At 38.9% G+C, this 25239-nt stretch overlaps 1 protein-coding gene across 4 annotated transcripts in view; it reads left to right on the top strand.

The window, feature by feature from the left end:
* Sphkap (SPHK1 interactor, AKAP domain containing) overlaps window positions 1-10276 on the top strand; it is a 142333-nt gene extending 132057 nt beyond the window's left edge. For all 4 annotated transcript variants that reach the window (XM_029480138.2, XM_029480139.2, XM_029480132.2 and 1 more), the window contains 3 exons: window positions 1756-1808; window positions 1896-2080; window positions 8440-10276. In XM_029480138.2, the coding sequence (XP_029335998.1) occupies window positions 1756-1808; window positions 1896-2080; window positions 8440-8583 (382 nt within the window). In that variant the 3' untranslated portion in view covers window positions 8584-10276. The remainder of the gene's footprint in view (window positions 1-1755; window positions 1809-1895; window positions 2081-8439) is intronic.
* The last annotated feature ends 14963 nt before the right edge of the window (window positions 10277-25239 follow it).

Raw genomic sequence — 25239 nt, 5'->3', positions numbered from 1 at the left:
AATGGCTTTTCCTTGGCTTGTGGACACTGGGGTTACTGATATGGAATGTATCTAACATCAAGGGTGGCCATGAGAGAGATGTTATTCACCCCCAGGCAATAACTATGCTTTTTCAATATGAGGCCTTCTTAGAGACCAAAATCAAAAAATAGCACTTAGAGATGTACTACATAAAAGATCACAAAATGGGAAGGCAACCTGAAGTCATGGCTACTTCTAGAATTGGTGATTATTCTAGAAAATCAACTGAATTGTATTCTAATTTTCATCATGATGACTTAGAATATATAATTTGAGTATTCTGAACTAATAAAGCCATATTGGTCTAATGGCTATTCCTAATGTATTTCCCTCTGGCTTACTACAGATTCATTGACTTTATTTTCCACTGGTTAAGTGTGAAATAACATGTTCAAGTAAACATGAATGCATATATGATCTATTTAGGGGGGACCAAAAACAAACTCAACAAAAATTATTTTGTGATAGATTAATTTTTACCTTTTGGGAAGCATTAACTTAGCATATTCTCCATATTTCTTTGTAATATAAGACTGTAACTTCAAGAAAAACTCATATTGAGGGAAAGCCAAGATCACCTGCATCCCTTCTCAGGATCCCATCATTATATTACATAATGCCAGAAATTGTACCTACCCCTTTCTAAGACATTTATGCTACTTGCAGAGTGATCAAGAAGAGACTCTGAACCCTTAGAAAATTGATGTTCCTGAAAATAATTAAGTATGAGTGAGAAAATGGCTATTAGTCTTTCTCTCTACTGCAATGAAACTTACCTCACTAAGGAAATAGAATTTCCCCATACAATGGAATGCATTAGCCAGATCTTAGCTGCAACAGGGAAGTTAAGATAATCTTTTATCACTAAAAGACTCACTTTTAAAAGCCTCATAACAAATTTCTAGAGACTAGAAAAGTATAGGACATATACAGACTTGCCAAGATGGTCACTTCTCAGCTACTGAGCTGCATGACTTTATTTCAGAAATTTTCACTGGGTCTTCCCACTACAGGGCTCTATAATATGTGTACATAATGCAAACAACAACAACAACAACTAAAAACCTCCAATAATAAGCATGGTCAGGGCTAAGGAGAGGCTCAGTTTGGTTATGTGCAATCTCCAGCCTGCTCTACCAAATAAAAACAATGGAAAAGAATAAAGACTCTAGTACTGAGACACTCTGTTGTAATGTTTAAGTTTTACAGCTTGTTGATTGTTCTTATTCCAGCTCACAGAACAATCAGCATGTAAATGTCTCTTCCTACTTTAAAATTCCAATGTGCATTATTGTCACTGCACAGAGAAACACATTGTATGATAAAATGGAAAAATATAATCCAGCGAGAGGCAGGTATAAAGCTGGAGGATAACTCTGCAAATTATAACCAGTTACTTCAAATATCTCTTTAACTCTTCAGCCCTGTAGAGGTTCATGGAAAGGGAATTACTGAAAAGAAACAAAGATGTAATTCTCAGAATCATCCCCCCTGACTTACCTAACTAATGCCATTCAAGATCCATGGGAACACTCTTTGGTGGTGGAGGCGGGGAGAACACTAATGGCAGACCCAAATGCCCTGTGCAGTACTCACCTGGATCCAATCTGCTCTGTGATACCATAAGAATGAGTTCCACATGTTTGTAGCTCAGAAACACCTATCACCTCATCCTCCATTACAGCTTATTCTTCAAAAGCATTACCAACCATACACTGTTGTTTTCTCCCAAAGTGAATTAGTAGAAGAGAAGGAGAGTCTTAAAGAACAATCAGAAAGCATAAAGGGTAAGCCATGTTACCATCCTTTTAACGCACAATTGCCCGGGGTGTCCTTTTGGAAAGCAGAGTAAGGTTGTGGTTGTGTCTGTTCAGAACATGCCTCTGGACCGCCAGGGAGGGCTGCCAGCCCCCAGAGGAGCCTACTGGTGATCAACTTTGACCTGGAGCCAGAGTGTCCTGATGCTGAGCTTCGAGCCACTCTGCAGTGGATAGCTGCCTCCGAACTGGGGATCCCAACAATCTACTTTAAGAAATCTCAGGAAAGCAGAATTGAAAAGGTACCAATTCCGCTGTCTGGGTCAGATAATAACATGGTTCTGTGCTTTTTATCCCAGCTGGAAACCCAGTGAGTACCAATGCAACCCACAGGAGCTTGTAGTGTTTCATCTTGATTTCTCTCAAACAAACAACAACAACAAAAAATCAATCTTGGGAATACTTTCAAGAGCCAAGCTATGATTGTGTATTCACCAATATTGTTTCATGAACCTTCAGCTTCTTACATAGTTGCTGATAAAGATAAAAGGATCTGAGAAGACTGTAGCCTTTAGAGTTTGTTGTTTGTTGTTGTTGTTGTTGTTGTTTTTTAATTTTTTATTTATTTATTATAGCTCTCTCCGGCCCCACCCTCTCTCCAAAGATTGATTGATTGATTATATGTAAGTACACTGTAGCTGTCTTCAGACACACCACAAGAGAGCATCAGATCTCATTATGGATGGTTGTGAGCCACCATGTGGTTGCTGGGATTTGAACTCAGGACCTTCAGAAAAGCAGTCAGTGCTCTTAACCTCTGAGCCATCTCTCAGCCCCCTGTTGTTGTTTTTAATATGCGATTACTCGCTAAAGTTCAGTGCCAAAATCCAGCATCCTGAGATAAAACCCTTACTTTCTTGCCCACTGGGAAATTAGAACAGTTTCGACATCTCTATAACCTCAGCCAATCATATTGGCTGCTGGAGAGATTGCCGCCCCTCCCCCCATCCCTTCTCCCACTTCTGCCTCTCTTCAACCAGCACTTTGTTCTTTTTATGTTCAAGTCCACCCAACCCAAATGTCCTAATTGTTCTTCCTTTGTTGTCAAAGTGATGCAGGGCTCCTTGCTTGATAAACACTCCCTTCAATTTCAATTTCTCCATGCCTAAACTGGCTCATGCATGGACTATAAAGGTATAATCCACAAATCACACAGTGCCCCTCCCAAGCCATACTTGGTCCCACCTGAGGGAAGCAAGAATGTTCTCAGGAAGATAATGTTTCAAGGTTCACTTAAAGGGTTGGTTTTATATCTGTGTGCTTTGCTGAGTAAAAGATCCCCTGGTACATTTTTAGGTGATATATTAACAAAACAGATTTAATTTAATCCACCACTTTTAAGGTGTCACTTCCATTCATGTAAGTCTAATAAATTCTCCATTTTGCAAGGGTAGCAGATATGTTACTGATGCTTTAATCTGTAAACCACGTCTTAACTAGATATTTGTTTGTATCTACCAGGTTTTCAATTTTAAAGTGAATGTCTGTCTTTGTGAATAGCTATATTTCTGAGAAGACAGAGGACTCACTCCTTTTATCAGGAAAAAATATGAGATGATTTTGCATATATTCATATCAATCCTCTTGTGAGACTTAAATATAGATGAGGCAGTCTTAAGGACTACAATTTCCAGGTTTTGTTCTGAGTTAATGAAGGCTCTCTGCATACAAGGGCTTTGATAGAAATGAGCATCAACCTTGGTTGTCTATGACCAGGTTTTAAGAGTATGAATAAGAGCAGTAGAGATAATGTGCAAAATCAGAAACATTTCATTAGCTCCTCATCTTCTCAGAGAAAAGAAACCCTAAGTTCAGAAAATCCAATCTCCCACAGACACTCAGCGTCAAGCATAGCGACATATGAATACCCTACATCTATTCATTGCTGTTGTTTTGTGTTTGTTTGAGTCAAGGTCTTATGTAGTCCAAACTGGCCTTGAACTCTCTGGGAAGCAGGTGATAATTTTGAACTTATTTTAATTATGTACATATGTATGTCAGTGTTAAGTACCACTAAAGGTCAGAAGAGAGTATCTGATTCCCTGGAGTTACAGGCCATTGTGAGCTGCCCAATATGGATGCTAGGAACAGAACTTGGACCTTCTACAAGAGCAGTCTGTGAGCTTAACTGCTGATCAATCCCTCTAGCACCAACCTTGAATGTCTGACCTTCCTGCCTCAACCTCCCACATGCTGGTATTAGAGTCATGTGCCAGCTTGTGTTGTTCTGGGAAATGAACCCTAGACTTCATGCATGTTGGGTGAGCATTCTTATAACGCAATTACATCTCAGTCCCAAAACCTTAAATCTTTATTTCTAGGAATGCTGACTTAATTTTCTCAACAATTAATTTAGTCAATATGTATCTATTTGTGGTGGTCTCAGCTTACTAACCTTCCCACTTAGTGAAAATGGAGGTGTGTGATAAAGGAAAGGGGAACATGAACCCCAGCACAGTCATCATTCCCGGGACTTTTTGAAAACTTGGGACTTAAAGACAGCAAAAATGAGTCACAGGAAAAGCAAATTAACAGGAACCCACATGCCCAGTACATTGTCAGTTGTCTAATGACCCAACGTGCCTTTATTTTCCAGCATCCCCTTCATTTGTAATTTACTTAATCATTAGAAGACAACATGCCCTAGAACATCTTACATTTAAAACATTCCTAGAGTACCCTCACCATCCTGGTATTGTTCTAAGCTCCAAGTCCAAGGGCGGAGTTGATTCTGAATAAAGAAATTAGGATGTATCTAAAAAGTTAGTATCTGAACCACACCCATGAAAACAAAATTACCTGGAAGACACATTCACAATTCAAATCTTTAAGTTCCTTCTATCCACTCAAAAAACAAACAAACAAAACATTCCATTCCATTAATCCTTTCATCAGAAATCTCAAATTGGGGAGTGTTAGAATCACCCCAGAAAGCCTTTCAAACCCAGAGCCTTACCAGTTAGTGCAGACTGTCCACTGAAAATAAGACAGAAGCACCAGGTCCGTGTGAAGGTCCAGAACTCTAGAACCCAGCCCAAGTTCCAAATCAGGGCTTCATAGGCCATAAAGTCAGGGACAACGTAGGGACCCCCTCACTCTGCTTAATGAAGTCTAATTTCTGCCTTGGAGCAAAAGACAGTGACAGCTTTCAGAAGTATGCATTGAATGCATCAAACTCACAAACACACAAACACAGACACATAGCTTGCTGCAATTCCCATAATTGTACTATAAATTGGAAACAATCAAATCTACAAAATGCATCTGCGAATACAAAGGTTCAACAGATAATGAGGCTTTCTTCAGCAGATGAATGAGCCTGTGATAGTGTCACAGAAAACAGATTCTTGTGATTTTCCCAAGACACAACTTTTGCTTAAAAAAAAAAAAGTCTAACGTCTGTTGTTGTCTACAGAAAAGGAACTCAATTACTGTTGATTGGGAGATGTCAATACTGAAATGGTTTTTTGCTGTTGTTTGTTTGTTAGTAGAGCAGGCTAAAAACCCAAATCCCTAACATCCTAAAGCTGATTATGACCATAAACTGAACAGGCTTAATGAAAGCTCTAGGGTCAATTGCTAGTAGAATGTAGCTCTAAAAACAGGATAACAACAACTGGTCCTGGTGAGCTGGTGATAGCAACTTGTAAATCCCAGCTACTAGGGAGGTTGAGGCAAGAGAACTGAAAATTCAAGTTCAGCCTGGGTGGTAGAGTTTATGGTGACCTTGAGCAATTTAGTAAGCCCTTGTCTCAAAATACAAAATTGAAAAGAGGTTCATGAGAGAGCACTTAGCTAGCATGCAGAGCATTCTACATTCGATCCTGAGTACCACAGGAAGGAGAGGCTGTAACACTGAGCTGGAAATGCCTTTTCTGTCTATTCACAACTGCATTTCAATCTCACTATTATGAAGGAAGCACAAGGCTGTATCACTCACCAACTGCACACCTGCTCCAAGGTTTCAGGATACAATATTAATTAAACCAATGCAGCTGTTGCCTTTAGTGCATGCTGACACAAACCTATGGTCCCAGTACCTGGAAAGTGGAAGCAATATGATCACCATTAATGTGATTGAGATCATCCTGGTCTGCGTAGCAAACTCTAGAATGGTCAGAGCTCCATAAGATGACCCTGTCTCAGAAAAAAAAAAAAAAAAAAAAAACAATAACAACAACAAGGTATTCTAATGGGATAACAGATTGACCTTAGGAATCAGTAGACATACTCTAGCCAATGGCCATCCCAAAAGCTACTAGTTGAGTGGCCTAACTCCAGGGCACTTTAAGTGCTTTGGGTCATTCACCGACCAGAAGTTTTGGTCCTCACCACTCTGAAATGTCCTTTTCAAAGGCCCTGGTAGATGGAAAGAAGGTGTAATAGGTTCTGGGAAGAGTATCTTCTTCAGAGTTCTCAGCCAAGCAGTGCCTCAGAGACAGAAGTGGTAAGGTAGTGCCAGAGTAAGCTAAGGTTTGCAGAATGAAGCTACGGCAAATTCAGTGTAAGTACACTTTCCATTGACTTGACCTTCATAAGATGTGTGAAGAAAGAAGATGTACCATTGATTTTGGCAAAAGGTCAAGTGTGACTTGTCAGGGAAATCTTATGTGAGATTCTTGGCCTATGAGCACTGCTCAGTGATTTCACAGAAGCTTACTATCCAGGCTATAGATATCTGTCTATTCTTCAGATTTCCAGTAAGAATGGTTGATTAATTGAATTAATCAGATGTCATAGCCTCCTCCACCCCCCTTATTCACATGGTTATTAATACTCCTAAGCCTTCTGTTTCCACTCTTGTTCTACCTAAAACCTATCCTGAGTTTATATATATATATAATATATATACACCAAAATGCTAGTAACATTTCACAAAATCATTCTCAACTGTCTCCATAAGCCATTCGTTCCTTGAGGTATTTGCATTTATAAGCACAGCCTTTCCATGAAGGTTCACATCTGACCCTGAAGTGTCAGAATCAGGCTGAGCTGAAACCAGACAGGATAGTTATTCCAGACAACTAATGATTTCTCCAAAACTACAACAAAGACACATGGAGCTAAATAAACTGACCTTCCATTGCTGCTGTCATGAATAGTAAAATGAGGTCATAGAAATCCTACCTTACAGATGTATATGCCTGCTGTCATTCACCCTGTGATGAGAGTCATTCCCAGGAACCATCTTCTAGTTAGAAACTTGCTGCTGCCATTTCCTACTCCAAGACATGTGGCCTTTAACCATCTTCATGACGTTGAGAATTATTAAGCAGCCATTATAAATGTATGCGTGTTTGTTTTTAATTGTATGTGTGCAAACATGCTATGTGAAACTGAAGAATACTCTTAGTAGTGGGCTTATCTTGGATGATATTAGATATCTACCTATATTTCTTGAGAAATTACATGTTTGTCATTGTTTGACCTCCTCTCCCTTCTATCATTCAGCAAATATTCACTGACTTTATTCTTTATTGAAGGCAAAGGATAGAAAACCATGGCTGAGATGGTGCCAGCTCTGGGGAGATGACTAGCCATAACAGTATGAACACCTGCCTTCCTTTACAAGAACCTAAAACTCTTTAAGGCAATATTTATGTTTCCAGATATTTATCGAGTTTCATTTTTCAGTCTAGACAACTGTTTTATTTAGACACTATCAATAAAAAGTGAACGGGTACAAGAAACCATTCTTAAAAACATAACCAAACTATGGCCTTTGTGTTTTTAATAAATAACACTTTCTTTCTTGTTAAATGCCACCCTATTCCTAGGGTGTCCCTTCAACTGAAGTTCCAAATAGAAAATCATTCTCTGCAATCTGGAGGCAAAAAAAAAAAAAAAAAAAAAAAAAGAATTATAAAGAGCATTAGCACATACTACAATACTATTATTCCATATCTTATTAAGTATCACTTTCTAATTTAAAAAAGCATCTGAATAAGGGATTGGACAGGCTGTCACACTGGACTTAAATGTAGTTTCAGAAACAGAATATCATATAGGGATTTTCCAGTCTTCTAAGCCCATCATTCACTTGAGGTCTAGAATTTTCTGTTAAGCCCAACTAAAACTGGTAACTACACAATTTGACATATCTAAGACAAGTCCTTGCTTTCTTTTAACTATTGTCATAGAGAAACATCTTTATGCTTAACCTTAGCATGGGGAAGGAGAGGTGCCTATCAGTATTGAGTGTGAAAGCATTAGGTGACTCTACCTATACAGAAATTTAGTACTCAATTTATTTCCCCTAATATACACATCCAATAAGAAATGGGTTTGTAGTCCTGGAATAAAAAGTCTAACCTAGATTTTAAATGTGAACCTGAAAAAACACCAGCTACCTAAAAGAATGCTTCTTAAAGGTATTGTCCTTATCCCACCCAGTCATCCACTATGAATAGAACTGCAAAATGAAAAGACTTTATTATCTGAAATGTCTAAAAAGAAAAACAGACTGTCTTTGAAAATGTCCCCTGAAAGTAAAGATGCTTCAACCCAGGCTCAGATCCACACAGTCTTTGTAAGGGTTGTTTGGTGAAATGCTGGTGAGGGTACTATGATATGTCAGTCCTAACTCTGTGTCTTATTTTAGTTTCTAGATGTTGTGAAGCTTGTTCATCAGAAGTCCTGGAAGGTGGGAGATATATTTCACGCGGTTGTCCAGTACTGCAAACTGCATGCAGAGCAGAAGGAGAGGACTCCGAGTCTCTTTGACTGGCTTCTGGAACTTGGATAATCAGGCGTACCCCTCAAAGAATTTCCCTCCTCTATCCCAGCTTAGGTCACAGTGGTTTGCGCTAAATGCTCTGAAACTTTCTCAATACACAGCATCCCATTAGCAGAACTATTTAAAAATCTGCTCCAGTACCATGTACAAGGAATGAATTTGAAATATAGTCTGTACTAATCAATATCACCATGGGCGTGCCCAAAGGGCTTGTATGAGAATGATTTCAAAAAGAGATACTTCAGTGAAGCCCAAACAGGAAAGTGTATAACAAGCCCAGCCTCCAGGAAAGCTACACTCACATATACGTCACAATAGAGAGTGAGCTATATCTCCAGATATATGAATCAAATAGAAACAAAGTCATTGGGTCACAGTAATTCTATAAATTATGCTAAAACCTTCATTGTACTTTGCTTAATGGATACAGGGGTTGTCCATCTAAGGAAATACTTAGGATATAACAAGTTTCCATGTCTTTTTGTGAAGGATTTCCACTCTCAGACCAGTAACACATGCAAAAGTGTTATCAAAATCCATGTGAGGTGATTTCCTTTATTTGCAGACACCAATAAGTATTGCACCCCTTGCACTCAGGGACCTCAAATGTCCCTGAGCCCCTCAAAAACTGATGTCATTCAGTGGGGGAAAGGAGGCTCAAGGTTGGCTTTTTCCATCGCTACATCTATTGCTTGGATAAAATTATTATGGGATTCTTGCCTAAAGGCAAGCTTTTAAACATAAACAGTAAAATAAATAATAGCCTTTTGAGGAAAATAATATGCTTGTGTATTGAATTATATAAGAAAAACTATTTGTTTTATTGTAAATTATGAAAAGACTATTATTGAGTTGTTTTAGAGCTTCATAAACTATGAAGAGATTGTTGTCTTAACTTTTAGAGTGTCATGAACCATTGGTGACTGATTGTACTATGTACGTGTTAGCATCTGTATAGTGGACATGTTTTTCCAAAGATATTTATAATGCTGGAATCAGGGTAATGGCCTTGTGCTTGAAAAGGCCAGCTAGAGATGCGGACTTTCTGGCTGGGTGATATTGACACTAAATTAGAGAAATAGAAGCCTTTAACCTTTTTTATTATTTATTTATAGCAGAGATGTACTCTTTTGAAAACTCAGAGTATATATGACACTAAAAGTCTTCTTTCCCTTTCAACTAACTATGCGACATCCACTTTTATTTTCTCATTCAGAAAGATGTTTAGTATGTATCTTCTGAAATACTATGCTTTTACTCTGTTTTTAAAGCTTATAGAATGACTTTAAATGTGAGCCAGGCCCCAGACTATCAATGTCAATCTTGCTGGGCTATCAATCACATCCTAAGACCATTAAAAAAAAAAAAGCTTCCTGGCAAGCCACAACCTCCTTACCCCATGGCAGAAATCTTTTTCAGACCTCAGTGGGCATTCATCACGCAGATGGTCCAGATTTAGGTGTGCGTTCAATCTGACAAATTACCTGGGCTTTGAAACCTACCCATCTTCTCAGATAGAACTGTGTGTGCTTCTTTGTGCTAGTACATGAGAAAAAAAAAAAAAGATTTTTATTGTTTTGACAATCCCAGCATATTGTGTGTAAACTCTTGTTGTGCTCGAATTAATGTTTACTTATCCTCCAAAGCACAAATACTGGATGTAAACATGTGTTGTACCTAATGTTGCAAACTAATAAATAAATTTCTGTTGCAAAATTGTTATTCCATCTTTTTCTCCTAGGCTCTAGAAACTAAGGCTTTAAGAGCTTTATCTAATTTTAAGAAAGAAAGAAAGAAAGAAAGAAAGAAAGAAAGAAAGAAAGAAAGAAAGAAAGAAAAAAGAAAGAAGAAAGAAAGAAAGAAAGAAAGAAAGAAAGAAAGAAAGAAAGAAAGAAAGAAAGAAAGAAAGAAAAGAAAGGAAGGAAGAAAAGAAAGAAAGGAAGAAAGAGGGAAAGACAGAAAGAAATAGTCATACTGTAAGTAGATGAAGATAGATGTGCCAATAAGATAAGATTTGCTGTCCTGATTTCAATTTTTGATTAAGTAAATGTTCCAGACAATCTGTTAGCACTGGGAATGTTCACTGTAGATCATTGGTTCTTAACCTTGGCACTCTTCATCTTTGGAACAAGATAATTTTTTGCTGTGGGGTTTGTCTTAGATATTGTAGGATATTTAGCTGCATCTTGAACTCTCCTGATTAGATATTGATAATTGTCTCTTTCTGACTGTAGCAATCAAGAATGACTCTGGACATTGCCAGATGATTCTCTGTGAATAAAGGCAAGGCTTCTTGAGGACCAATGAGAGTAACAAAGTGAAGGCACAGTACCTGAACCCCAATAAATAAATGAGGATGAGTTGAATTCTTCAGTCTAAGGACCAGAAAACCAGGCAGACCCTACCCACAGCCCATGGAGGCAGCCTTTACACAAAATTTTGGGGACCATAGAAAGAGACATAAAACCAACATGGAGTTTGTGATATGAGTAAATGAGATAAATTTATCAAAGTCATAGGAAAATGCTTTTTGAATTCTAGAAAGAAACTACTAGAGGAAATGCAAATTAAGTGGTGAAGGTTGCAGGCAATCAATTCATAAAGCAGAGCTATGAGCATGATTGGGGCATGGAAAATTCCCCAGGCAGGCAGAGGATGTCATGAAATTGAAACAAAGCTCTTCTCACTGCCACGTGGAGACATTAGCTGAAAGAACTATTGAGGAATGAGTAACTAATTCAACAGAGAAGATTCCTAACTACCAAGTTTTCCCTCAGTCAAGCTAAAGACAGTTCTCTTTAATAAAGAGGAATAAACAGACTAGAAAGGATGATACTCAAACCAAGGCATCATGGCCAGATAGTAGATCAAAGAATGTTTTATTCCATCAGACACTGACTGGTAAGGAGGAAACCAGGTCAAAGTGTAGGGACCCAAGCTTAACAGAAGCTTGAATAAGAACAAGATTATTCCAGTTGATCAGTGGGTATTTTGGCTAATCACTTAGGATAGAAAGAATACAAATTTGGAGGGTTTGTCTCTGGTCTTGTTGGAGGTATAAAAGCAGAGGAAGGGGTACCTGTGGGCTTTATCTGTGTCATATGGAGAAGGATGATTACTGGTACTACACTTCATCCAAGAACACAAATGTTTAGAAGGATATCTCTGGTCATGCCTATTGCCTAACATCACAAGGCTCAGGCAAAGATCATATTGTTGGTATCAATAACTAAACAAGTGTTATTGATGAAACCATTATCTTTGACAATTTCCAACATGTGCTGTCTTTCTTCCACAGAGTAGGAGCATGTCATCTCATCTAATAAATGTCCTCTTTGTGTCTGTGGAGTATCAGATACCATGCTAGATAGCTAGAACAAAACTCTAAATCACACCTAGAAACTCACAGACCACAGGGGAAATAGACCCATCAGTCTCACAAAGCAACACAATACTTGCTGTGATGTAATTCTGTGTAAATTAAAATTTGAGAGATCAGTAGGCAGGAAAAGTGTTTATTACTGCCTGGTGAGATACTGGACCACACCATGAGAAACCATGTGACCTTTTATTTTTATGCTTGAGAGAAGCCATTTAAAGAACAAAGGCAGTAAGAACGTTTAAAGATTAAAAAGAGTCCACTCAGAGAAAAAGTAAGATCACAAGTGACCATCCTAACATGCAGTTGGAAGCAGAAGGTATTTGCTGGAATTAGTAATAGTGGTGAGCTAAAGACTCGCAAGATTTAAAGTCAGGAGTTGAAATTGAAGGCATATTTTAAGATTTCTATCCATATATCGTCCTTTTAAATCAAATCAAAGAAGATGTAAAAACTGGCGTGAGTGGAAGAGAAATAACATGTGAATTTATGTGAGGCCTACAGGTTTAGGGCTTACATAGGATAATACTATTAAAGAATACTTTGGCTGTGAGTAAAGAAATCCCACTGCCCTAATAACTGACATTCCTTATATAATACTACACTAGAGGTCCCACAACCAACCTCAGGCCCACACTGCTGTAATGGCTAAAGACCTCAGAAACTGTATATTCACAGTTACGGTTTACTGCAGTAAATGGATAGAAGATTCAGGCCAAGAAAGAAAAGAGATTTGTAAGATGAAGTTAAGGATATTTTAGTGTAGATTCCAGGTGATTCCTTCCAGGACACCTGCATAGGATGCTCTTCATTCTTTGGCAATGATATATAAGCTATGTAACAGCACATACAAAATATGTCAACCAGGGGAATACACTCAACCACACCTCAGTATCTAGATCTTTTATTTATCAAATAAACATGCTGCACCTGAGTAACTGACTGTATCTTTTCTCAAGGAAGCATCCCTCCTGACCAATAAATGACAATAAATCATGTTAATGTCATATATTATCTGGTAAAACTGGAACCACATGTCTTCTATATGTTACATATCCAAAAATAAAAAGAAGAAACAGGCAGAGCATCCTAAAGATGTGGTAGTTAGCTTTAGGAGTCAGACAAGACCCAATTCTATAACTAAGCTTTTTGGGTGAAGGCTGAGGGCACATTGTCAGCAATGCAGACCTCCTGAGTTAAGTCTTCCTGCAGAGACACTTACTGTCATCTGCTATCTAGCATGGCCAGTGGAATGCATGTGCCTCCCTCTTTGATTGAAGGTTCATTGAGGCAAGGACTTTATTCCATTCACCTAAAGTATCTGCCGTACTCCTTTACACAAAGCCTTCTCCATGGCTGGTGTCAAACTGGATTGGAAAAGCTAATAGGCACATGGAATAGTGCCATACCCATAAAGAATGGGTGTGCCCACATGATCTAGTCTAATCTAGAAACTCTTTCAAAGACATGCCCAGATGTTGACTTCTGTAGAGATTCTAAAGCCATCAAGTTAATCAATATTAACTATGGCAGCAGCTGATAATATTTGATCATGGATTCTAGTAATACAACTTTGTTTTGTGGTTCTTCTTGGCTGACTAGAGACCTGCTAAGTTGATATGAAACGCCGTTCAGGTTATCTAATGAAATTACTTTGTTTTTCAGGTAAATGAATAGTTTATAGATGATGGGTTTTGATTTAAATCACTTGAGAAAGTTTGACCTAAAACATTAGAAAACATACAGCATAGAGAATGTTGTCGTGATATTGGAATGGCTTTAAGTGTTATTCATCTGCATTATCATAAGCATTCAGATGCCAGTTAAAGGCAGATAGACTTGAATGAAATGAACAGAGGGGGGGTCGCTTAAGTCTAACCTAGTTCTTCACAAATAAACAACATGCCAGTACGACTACATAAATATTCTCTCATCGATACCATAAGAAGCACGCCACCCATTAAAGCCTACACCTGTCTCTTATTCTGTTCACTGATTCTTAATAGGAAAGGAGGAGTGTTTAGTGTTCTTCAAGGGTACTTAGTGTACTTCAAAGTATTACATACTTTGCTCGGTTTCTGACTCAAAATGTGGCATGGATTATAAAATGCTAAATGGACCGTGATGCTCTTAGCACACACAGCCCAGGGGCAAAGCCTATTTGAGGGTGGCTGATGTTGTCCTTGAGCTGAACACCTGGTGCAAATTATGTTCATATATGGCATAGCTCTCTCTTGCCATGTGACAAACAGTAGTATGTGGCCCTCAAAAACTGGCAATGAGACTCCCTTCCTACAGAAGAAAACAAAATGAATCAGCATTTGTCGATAGAGAGGGAGGATTAGCAAAACCAGACTGTTCTTTAGTTTCAACTCTTCTGAGCCCTGGGCCCATGTGTGACATTTATGAAGGGTAAGCTTGACATCTATGCCAAATAACAGGCCAATTATTTTTGACCTGGCCATATTTTTAGTAATAAAGGAAGCAGACCACATGCTGACCTTTTGTGAAACCCAAAGAAATTAGAAAAAAAAAAAAAAAACCCTCCACTAAGTTAGATTGGCTATTTCCTTCTTCCTTCATTTTTGGCAGCAAGATCTTATTTTAAAATTGAATGTGGAAGGTGATATAAAAAGCATTTGTTTGTGGTTGCAACTGTGTAGGAGATCCATCCCACTATTAATTGTTTCTGAAAATTAGTTTTGTTAATAGAAGGTACATAAACAATGAGACCTGTGAGGCCATTTCCAAAGGAACATTTTCATTGCAAATCCATGGCTGAGGAAGAAGTGGGGACCAGAGCAACATCACAGGGTCTGTGGGGTCTGGTGTTTCTGGAGCAGGATTGGTTTTCCTAGGAAGACTGGAGCATGAAGCTGTGGTTCTTTGTGTTATAAGTGCCTACGGCAAGATACTAGAGATCAAATTTAGAACTAATATATGTAACATATGTAACACATAATATATGAAACATATATTTGTAACACATATAATATATGCAATATATAACCATAATTTATGTAGTTATTAATATATGTAACTATAATTTATTTCTTACTGTCAGGGCAGAAGTTTATTTAGCAAAGCAGCTAAAGATTATTAAGTGGAGAGGCAGAAGTTTAGTTAGAAAGCTAAGCTAAGCAAGCACCAGAGAAAGAGGCTAGAGTGGGTTCCCCACAGTATGGAGCTGCAGAGTGGCTTCAGCATGGTGGATTTAAAAAAAAAAAAAAAAACAGCAAGGGAGGAGCTTTCTGACTTTTTACAAATTAAATTGTTCTTTGACGATTTTATACATGTCTGTAATGCATTCGAATCGCCATCACTCCCATCTACACTACTCAGGTATGTATGAAATCCTCAAAAAACTAAGCAAATAAACTTTAAATTAAAAATATATATTTTAAAAGAAATTTCCTGTAGCGCATGTCCTCATTAATAAGGGAAGGTGGGATGTGGGGAGGAAGAAAAGATAATACGCAGATGAGGGAGACAGAAAAAGAGAAGAAAATCAGGAAAGAGGGAGGGAAAAGAGAAGAAAAGAAAGAGAAGTGACCCACTCAGCACATATGCTATCTTCCTATGTGTAACATGTATTGTTTAATATTTTTAACATTTAATTTATTTCCCTTCTCTCCAGTGGACTCCTACATGAATATAACATATGGAGATCATACCCATGTGCCCTTTCCCTTCCAGCTCCTCTTGAATCCCTTCTCCACATCTTCCTACCCACTTCTTGTTCTCTTTGTCTACTTCCTCCTCTTCCTCTTTCTCATCTTCTCTGCTTCTATAACGCACAGAGTTCAGTTGGTGCTGCCCGTATGCACATGGGCAAGGGCTGTCTAGTAGCACATGGACAAGCTACCATGGGTCATGTTGCAAGAAAACTTATACTCCCTCATTCTGTAGCCATCGCCTGCCAAAAACACATCAAAGGATTCTTTCAAAACTATAGCTACTTTTAAAATGAGAAAATTGTTCATCCAGAAGAAACACAATATTTAGATCATAAAATATGCCATAGTTGATACACATGGGATTAAATGTCCATTTTGAAAACTGCAAGAATGGGTCAAAGCATGGTGCCCCTTCGTGGCACTTAGTGAGTCTCCTGTTTAGCCTCGTGTTGTGGTTCTCCTCAGCTGCTTAGGGATGAGGTCTTGACATAGATACCTCAATCAAGCCATATAGCTTTGCTTTTCCTTCATCCAGTGTCTGGAAAAACAGAACGGTTATAACCACTACTAAAATCCACCCCCTCATGACATTTTCCAGACTGGCTCATGCTTCATGACATAAGAACACACCATTGCCTGAGTCAAGGGTTATCTCATCTTTCAAAATGTCGAGGGCAATGCTGCAGTTATTGTAGGTCCCCTGACTGTTTAGAAGATAGCCTATAAGTATAAGTGGGTTCATTCCTGAAAAAAGAAAGTGCAGCTTCCTGACTTGATGCAGGTTGTAAGCTCTTTCACTGGAAGAGAAATCTGTTCATCTGCTAATGAACATCTGGCAGGAATCTGGCATGGTCAAGTGCTAGAGACTTTGGGAATACAAACCAGCTTTCCTAAGAAGGCCCCTAAAACTTAGCCAACCTTTTAATAACTTCCTCCTTTGACCTCCTTTTGCAGGTCCACATAGTTCATTTGAATATGGGGAGAGATTAGGGACCAAATTTAGCAGGTAGAGAAATGGAGATGCAGGGGAATTCAGCAAGGAGGTAGAAACAAAAGTTAGGGAGCAGTTGAGACCTTATTCTAAGTAAGGTTCCATGCAGTGTTTGAAGTATTTTTCTTGTACTGGTCTATTTAATGTCAAGAGTTGCCCTCGGAAGCAGGTACCATTAGTATCACTTTGTTACTGGAGAAATTGGAGGACAAAGGATGTCAGCAGTCGGCTTAAAGACACAGGCATAAACAAGCTGAGATGGGTTCATCTTCAGGGGTGAACACTGAAGCCTCTACTCACACCTCCTGGTATAGGATTTTAATTTGGCATCTCAACTGAGGCACCAAAAGCCAGAAGCTGGGAGTATGAATGACAGGAAAAGACACCGGTACATATAGCAACCATCTACTATTAGGTTGGTTTTTTTGTTTTGTTTTGTTTTGTTTTGGGGGTTTTTTTGAGGGGGTGGGGGCACCCATGTTTCTCTCAATATAAGAAAATAGGAAAATGGATGAAACTGATCGGTACTTACTAAGAGCAGGTGGGTTGGAAAGCTGGAGCTGGTGAGAGACAGCACCCTTGTGGAAAGAGACTACACTCATCTACCACTTGAATCAGCTGCCTCCAGGCCATCAGTACGTGCAAATGTAACATGTAATGGTGTCCTATATCTAAGAAAGCCACAGTATTTTTCAAAGCTTTGAGACAGCAATAAACTATTACTATAACAAAGAAAATGTGTTTAGATTCTCTAACAGAATTTTTAGTAGTGCTGTTAGTGTGTGATATTTAACTTGAAATAGTTATGTTAAACATTCCTACACATGTCGTATGGAACACCTATTCAAAATAAAACATGAAGCAGCAATGAAGAGCCATGTGATCCCACTGAGGAAGTTTGTACCAGACAAATTCTCAGCCTGAGAACAATGACCAACCCATAAACACACTGGTAAGTGAATTTAAATCTGGTTTTAGAACTTGACCCCCACCAGAGGCAGTGGTTAGGAGGAGTTGGGGGATTAGCAAGCAGGTCATTTTCAAAGCACCACTTGTCAAGATTGACTCATGGAATCTGGGATTATGGAAACCATCCCCATTTTAGGCCAATGTGAACACAAGGTAGGGCTAAGGAAATGATCACAGCACACAAATGGGCTGGTCACCAGTGACACGCTGGAAATAAAGCTTGACAGATCCCAGTCTGTCCAGGAATAGTAACCGTGAGTAATGAGAAGGATCTTTGGCATGAAGCAACACAAAGGAAATTGGTCCTCATTACCCAAGGCCACATGGGTCATTGCCAAGGTAAAAGCATATGACTAGCACATATGGTGGCCCCCATACTGAGAATTCCATCTCCTTTGCCTTTCCTGGTGTTATTAATAGAAATCTACCTCCTCTATGATACCCCAGCAATCTGAGATGAGCACAGGTTGAACCAAATCATCAGGGTTCATTATATCCTTAGCAAAATATTTGGTTAGACTGGAGGTATGTCACCATGCTCAATGTTCTTTTCTGGGACCCAGAATCAAATCCCAGCACCCACGTTAAGTGTCTGGCAATCCTCTGTAACTCCAGCTCCAGAGGTTCTGACATCTCTGGCCTCTTACATATATCTACCCACACACAGGCACAGGCACATACACACAATTAAAAATAAAATCGATTTACTCAAAATGTGAACAGGAATCTACAATGACTCAATCTGAAAGGAAGGACCCATATTAAGATGATCATTCTCTGTCTCTGTCTCTGTCTCTGTCTCTGTCTCTCTCTCTCTCTCTGGCTTGTGAATGTTCTTTTACTCTGTGTGTGTGTTCTCCCTTCTTGTGAAAATAGCTTGTTACTGTAAATATTTCATTACATGATATAAATCATGTAGTTATTTGAGCCAAAAAGTTAATATTTTAATTTCTACAACTATGATAGATAAATGATAGATAGATAGATAGATAGATGATAGATAGATTGATAGATAGATAGATAGATAGATAGATAGACAGATAATACATAGCCAGGCAGTGGTGGCACACACCATTAATCTCAGCACTCAGGAAACAGAGAGAGGCAAGTGAATCTCTGTGAGTTTGACACCAGTGTGATCTACAGAGTGAATTCTAGGGCAGTCAAGGAAGTCCTGGGTATCACACAGAGAAATCCTGTCCAAATAAATAAATAAATAAACAAATAAATAAATACTGTGAATAAGCTCAAAAACCACCCAAAGAATATTTACAATGAATAAAATATTTTGCAAAAGAACCAGGTTGGGTAAAAGCCCCTATAATCAAAAGAAGTGGTCCACCAATGGAAATAGGTAAAAGAGAACAATATTTTGCTTTCATTTGTTTTGTTTTTGAAAGAAACATATAAAGAACCTCTAAGTGAAAATTGGAACATAAATCCTTAAATCAAATTAGCAAATATCAACACTCTAGACAGACAATATTCAGTGTTAGTAAAGGTGTGAACAAATGAGTACCTTCAATTCATGTAAGAAGGGAAAATATTTAATCTTAGGGGAGGATAGTATGATATAATCAGAATAATATTTAAATACCTTTCTAACATGTCAGTTGCTTTCAAGTAATTAAGACCCATCTTGTCTGCTTGTTGGTGTTGGCAAAAACAACCTCTACAACCCAAGGGGAGAAGCTTAGTTCAAAGATGAAACATCAGCATTTCATGAAAAAGTACAGAGAACCTTGAGTTACATCAGTGTGCCAACTGTCACATACTGAGATAGATTTGGGACACTTGGAGTCAGCTGGGACCTAGTGACACTGAAGTTTCATCTGTACTCTGGCTGAAAATTCAGGTCAGATGTGGAAAGGCAATAAGATCTGTATACAAGAGCTATAGGCAAAGTAATTCCGAGCAAGAGGGAGGGTGCAAGCAGTGGTCTGAGGACTGGAAGAAAGATAGCGGGGGAGAATGAGAGGACCTAGGATGTGGAAGTTGCTGGAGCCAAAACATGGAATGCTTTGAACACACAATGGAGACATATGGTCTTCCCAACCAATGGATTCTGTATGCGTTTGTGTGATTTGGGGGTTTTCTTGTGTATCAATCTTATTGAGAAAAAAATTTCTTTTATAATTCTTGTTCTTTTTTTATTAGATATTTTCTTTATTTACATTTCAAATGTTATCTCCTTTCCTGGTTTCCGCTCTGAAAACCCCCTATTCTCTTCCCCCTCCCCCTGCTCACCAACCCACCCACACCTGCTTCCTTGCCCTGGCATTCCCCTACACTAGGCCATAGAGCCTTCACAGGCCAAGGGCCTCTCTTCCCATTGATGACCGACTAGGCCATCCTCTGCTACATATGCAGCTGGAGCCATGAGTCCCTCCACGTGTACTCTTTGGTTGTTGGTTTAGTCCCTGGGAGCTCTGAGGGTACTGGTTAGTTCATATTGTTGTTCCTCTTATGGGGCTGCAAACTCCTTCAGCTCCTTGGGTTCTTTCTTTAGTTCCTTCATTGGGGACACTGTGCTCAGTCCAATGGTAGGCTGACAAATCCACCTCTGTATTTGTCAGGCACTGGTAGAGCCTCTCAGGAGACTCTCAGGCTCCTGTCAGCAAGCACTTGTTGGCATCCAGAAAAGTGTCTGTGTTTGGTAGTTGTATATGGGGTGGATCCCCAGGTGGAGCAGTCTCTGGATGGTCATTCCTTCAGTCTCTTCTCCCTCCACACTTTGTCTCTGTAAATCCTTCCATGGGTATTTTGTTCCACCTTCTAGGAAGGATCGAATTATTCACACTTTGGTCTTCCTTCTTCTTGAGTTTCATGTGGTTTGTGAATTGTATCTTGGATATTCTGAGTTTCTGGGCTAATATCCACTTATCAGTAGTGCATATCATGTGTGTTCTTTTGTGATTGGGTTACCTCACTCAGGATGATATTTTCTAGTTCCATCCATCTGCCTAAGAGTTTCATAAATTCATTGTTTTTAATAGCTGAGTAGTACTCCATTGTGTAAATGTACTACATTTTCTGTATCCATTCCTCTGTTGAAGAACATCTGGGTTCTTTCCAGATCCTGGCTATTATAAATAAGGCTGCGATGAACATAGTGGAGCATGTGTCCTTATATGTTGGAGCATCTTCTGGGTATATGCCCAGGAGTGGTATTGCTGGTTCCTCAGGTAGTACTATGTCCAATTTTCTGAGTACCTGCCAAAATGATTTCCAGAGTGATTGTATCAGCTTACAATCTCACCAGCAATGAATGACTGTTCCTCTTTCTCTACAACCTCTCCAGCATCTGCTGTTACCTGAGTGATCTTAGCCATTCTGACTGGTGTGAGGTGGAATCTCAGGGTTATTTTGATTTGCATTTCCCTGATTCCTAAAGATGTTGAACATTTATTTAGGTGCTTCTTGGCCATTAGGTATTCCTCAGTTAAGAATTCTTTTTTTTTAGCTCTGTACCCCAATTTTATTAAGGTTACTTGGGTCTTTGGAGTCTAACTTCTTGAGTTCTTTGTATATATTGGATATTAGCTCCCTATCGGATGTAGGATTGGTAAAGATCTTTTCCCAATCTGTTGGTTGCCATTTTGTCCTGTTGACAGTGTCCTTTGCCTTGCAGAAGCTTTGCAATTTTATGAGGTCTCATTTGTCAATCCTTGATCTTTGAGCACAAGCTATTGTTGTTCTGTTCAGGAAATTTTCCCCTGTGCCCTTCAAGGCTCTTCCCCACTTTCTCTTCTATTAGTTTCAGTGTATCTGTTTTATTATTATTATTATTTCAAATTAATAGTATTTGACTAAAACTTACCACAAAGGAAGGCTAGGTGCTATTCTCCGACATTATTCCAGTATTTCATGGACAGGCAGACTACTGCCATAGAACCAATTATCTGAAATAACTTAAAATATGATGTGCATTCCATGAATCCATTATACTGAAATAAATGAGATTTTGTAAATACCTGCCTAGTTCAGTGGTTCTCTATTTAAGGGATGGAGTGGTATATCAGATATCCTACATATCAGATATTTACATTACAATTCATAACAGTAGCAAAACTACAATCATGAAGTGCCCCAACCTACAGGGATAATCAGCAGGGACCCAGGGCAGGAGAGAGAGAGAGTGGGAGGGACAAGAGACATGAAGAATGAGAGCAAGTCAATCATAGTGTTCAAGCTCTGAAAAACGTTATTCAGGAGTGGCAATATAAGCATAAGCAAGAGGAGGTGCTAAGGGAGTGGGGAAGAGTCCAGGGGCTCTCTGAAGGTCAGATGGCAATCTTCAGTTCCTGGAACCAGCGGTCACAGTGTTCTCTTTCCCCACAAACATTCTTACTGTTATGATCAAGAATGTTCTCTCAAGATTGTTTATGTAAGCTAGAAAATATCAACAAGGCCATGACTGAGGCCATGCCTCCCAGCAATGAAGTAGCAACAAACTAACTTAATGGTGGGAAGTCACCACAACATGGGGAGTTGTATTAAAGGGTCGCAGCATTAGGAAGGTTGAGAGCCACTGGTCTAGTTGATGATAGAAAAGGGCAAAAGAGCTTGGCTGAGGGAAGACTGTATCTAGAAGGGGAGAGTATGTTCTTTTGTCCTTGTCACTGACCTTCTATGTGTCTTTGGGAAAGTCATTAACCATTCAAAACCTCAGCTAATCCTTTTGGAAAAGGATCTGTAACCCGCCTTAATTAAGTAATCAATAGGCAACCATGCTTTCTGAATCTGGTTTTCTAGGTTCTGTGACTAAATAAATAATAAAAAAAAAGGTGGCAGAATGACTTAAGGGAGAAAATATTGACTGTGGCTCATGATTTCAGGAGATATCCATATCTTATGATGGGGAAGGAAGGCAGAGCCGCTGAAGTAGCCAGTGGTGGCAAGAGTATACTTTTCCTAGTTTTGATAAGGTACTTTTTTTAATAAGGCACAGATTTTTCAATACTTCTTCAGCTGACCAGTGTCTATGTCTCTGTCCTGCCATCTGGATATCCTTCAAGGCCTATCTCACACAATGGATTGTGGGTAGTCAAAGATCCAGAGGCTTTATCCCCTCCCCACACAGTGCCACCACTTGAAAACTAAGTGGACCAACAGATCAGTCAGTGGGGAACATTTCATACTGAACTCCATATACCTTGTAAGCAGCAAGGGGCCATCTTGAGATAGACAGCCAATGTCATTTCGGAACACTTGTTATTTTTGAAATGCCATCCTTAAATAGGGCCTGCTTGAAAATGATATTTATGTATAAAGTGAGTGTTAAAACTAGCTAAAATATTTATAAACCTAGTTTTCAACTGTGCTGAGAGTATTTTTGACAGGTGATTCTCAAGGGAACTTTTCAAAGGACAAATTCAGAGGCCTATGAAGAAAGCTTATAATTGGGGGTACTCGGCTTTACCTGAAAGCTGAACTCTCAAGATTTGGGTGGGGGGAACAGTAAGAATTTTAAGATGGCAACTTTTGCATAATCCTACCATTGTACTCTCTGATTATATTTCTCCAGCCCTCTATCTCAGCTCCATGAAAGTAAAAGTCTTCCTATTATGCAAGAGGAGTCCTCAGAGTGGAGTAATTAATCAACTTTTGGTATGATAAATTATAAGCAGTTCCTGTGGTTTCATAAGGTATCTGTTACAGCCACAGCAATTCTTCCCCACATCTTTAGATGGGACTGCAGAGCCCTACATGAGCAGGTCTCTCTCTCTTTCTTTCTCTCTCTCTCTCTCTCTCTCTCTCTCTCTCTCTCTCTCTCTCTCTCTCTCCCTCTCCCTCTCCCTCTCCCTCTCTCTCTCTCTCTCTCTCTCTCTCTCTCTCTCTCTCTCTCCCCTACAAGTCCTTTGACCATAGACACTCAAATGTGGCACTTCTAACTCCCATTTGTCCTGTCCCAATGGCTCCTAGTTTACATCTTTTTATCTGCTTGCTTAGCAAAAACGTAATACCTTCTCAGCCTCCTTCTCAGGCATGAGACTTGGGTTTAGCAAACCACTGCATACTGTTGTCATGGCTAAGAGAGTATATGACTGTGCCTAGAGAATTTAAGGAGGGTTTAATGGACCACTGTGAACTAATCAAATCCATTGGTCAGAATGAACAAATACTTTTAATTTCCCATTAAGTATGTGTGGTATGACATACTGCTCTGTGGAATTTCAAGAAACTCAGATGTATTTCTTTCTGAACATTGACAAGGTCAGTCTGCTCTTCTTTTTAAACAGCTTAGTTAATACTTAAGTCAAACCATTCAAAGGCTGATTAATTGCCTCACCTAGAAGATTTGCTGGATTTCTGTGAGGTAAAATGGACATAAGTCTGACATCTCTTCTTTAGGAACTGTTATCTCATGAAAGTCTATTAAAAAGATGCCTAGCCAAAAAATAAACACGCAAATCAATACGTCAGCATCACACCATAAGAACATGACTGAACATAAGAACATCACTGCAGTAGTTCATGTCTCTGGGAACAGTAGTCCTTATGCACAGATTTTCCTAGCTTTGGAAGGTGATGTTTTTAATGGTCACAGATGATTTTTGATTCTTGGAGCAGTGTCTATATCCCTGGGCTTTCATCTGGGCTGGGTTGACTTCACACAAAGCATATTACACATGTGGTGCTGAATTGACTTCTAAGGCTCAGCCTTTGACTGTCATATGCAATACTCTTGAGAATTGAGTATGAAGAACTTTTATATTTGAACCATGAGAGTCTGCAATGGTGATGCTGGAAAGACTGTGCATACATATTTCTGCTGACAATCCCAATGAGCCTGATATTCAGGTCTTCCACTCTGAGGACCACATCATCAAGCAGAGACAAACCATCTGTGATGACTATTCTTGGCTGCCAAATTGACTACATCTGGAATTAACTAAAACCCAAATGGCTAGGCATACCTGTGAGGAATTTTTTCTTCAGAAAAATACTTGTGAAAATCATTTGAAATGAGAAGACCAACTTGTAGTTGGGATTTTTGAGGCTGGAGACAGGCTTTTAATCCAAATCTTTTCAGGTAGGAAGATCCATCTTTAATCTGAGCCACCTCTTCTTCTGGCAGCCTACAAAAAGGAGGAAAAAGGAAGCTTGCACTCTCTTTGCCAGCTTGCTCTCACTCTCACTAGCAAATCCATTCCTTCACTGGAAAACCTTCACTGAGATATTCAACCTCATGGACTGAACAATTACTGTATTCTTGGGCTTCCCATTTGTTTAGACAACCATTGTTAGACTAGCTGAACCACATCCTGTAAGCCATTTTAATAAATCTCACATGTATAAAATCTGGACAGGGTTCTGATTTTATACATCCTGATAGATAGATAGATAGATAGATAGATAGATAGATAGATAGATAGATAGATAGATAGATAAATAGATAGATAATTTCACATATATAATTTTGGGTATATGTGCATGTGTATATATATGTATGTATGTATGTATATGTGTGTGTATATATATATATATATATATGTGTGTGTGTGTGTGTGTGTGTGTGTGTGTGTAGTGCTGTATGGAGATAGATAGATAGATCCAATTATATAGGTTCTATTTTTCCAAAGAACCCTGACTAATATACCATCTCTGCTATAAAACACAGAATGCCTAATGTTACAAAATTGCTT

Source organism: Mus caroli, unplaced genomic scaffold, assembly GCF_978045245.1.
Source record: "Mus caroli unplaced genomic scaffold, Mus_caroli_1 scaffold_1, whole genome shotgun sequence".
NCBI classification, from domain to species: Eukaryota; Metazoa; Chordata; class Mammalia; order Rodentia; family Muridae; genus Mus; species Mus caroli.
This window is presented reverse-complemented; position numbering and strand designations above follow the sequence as displayed.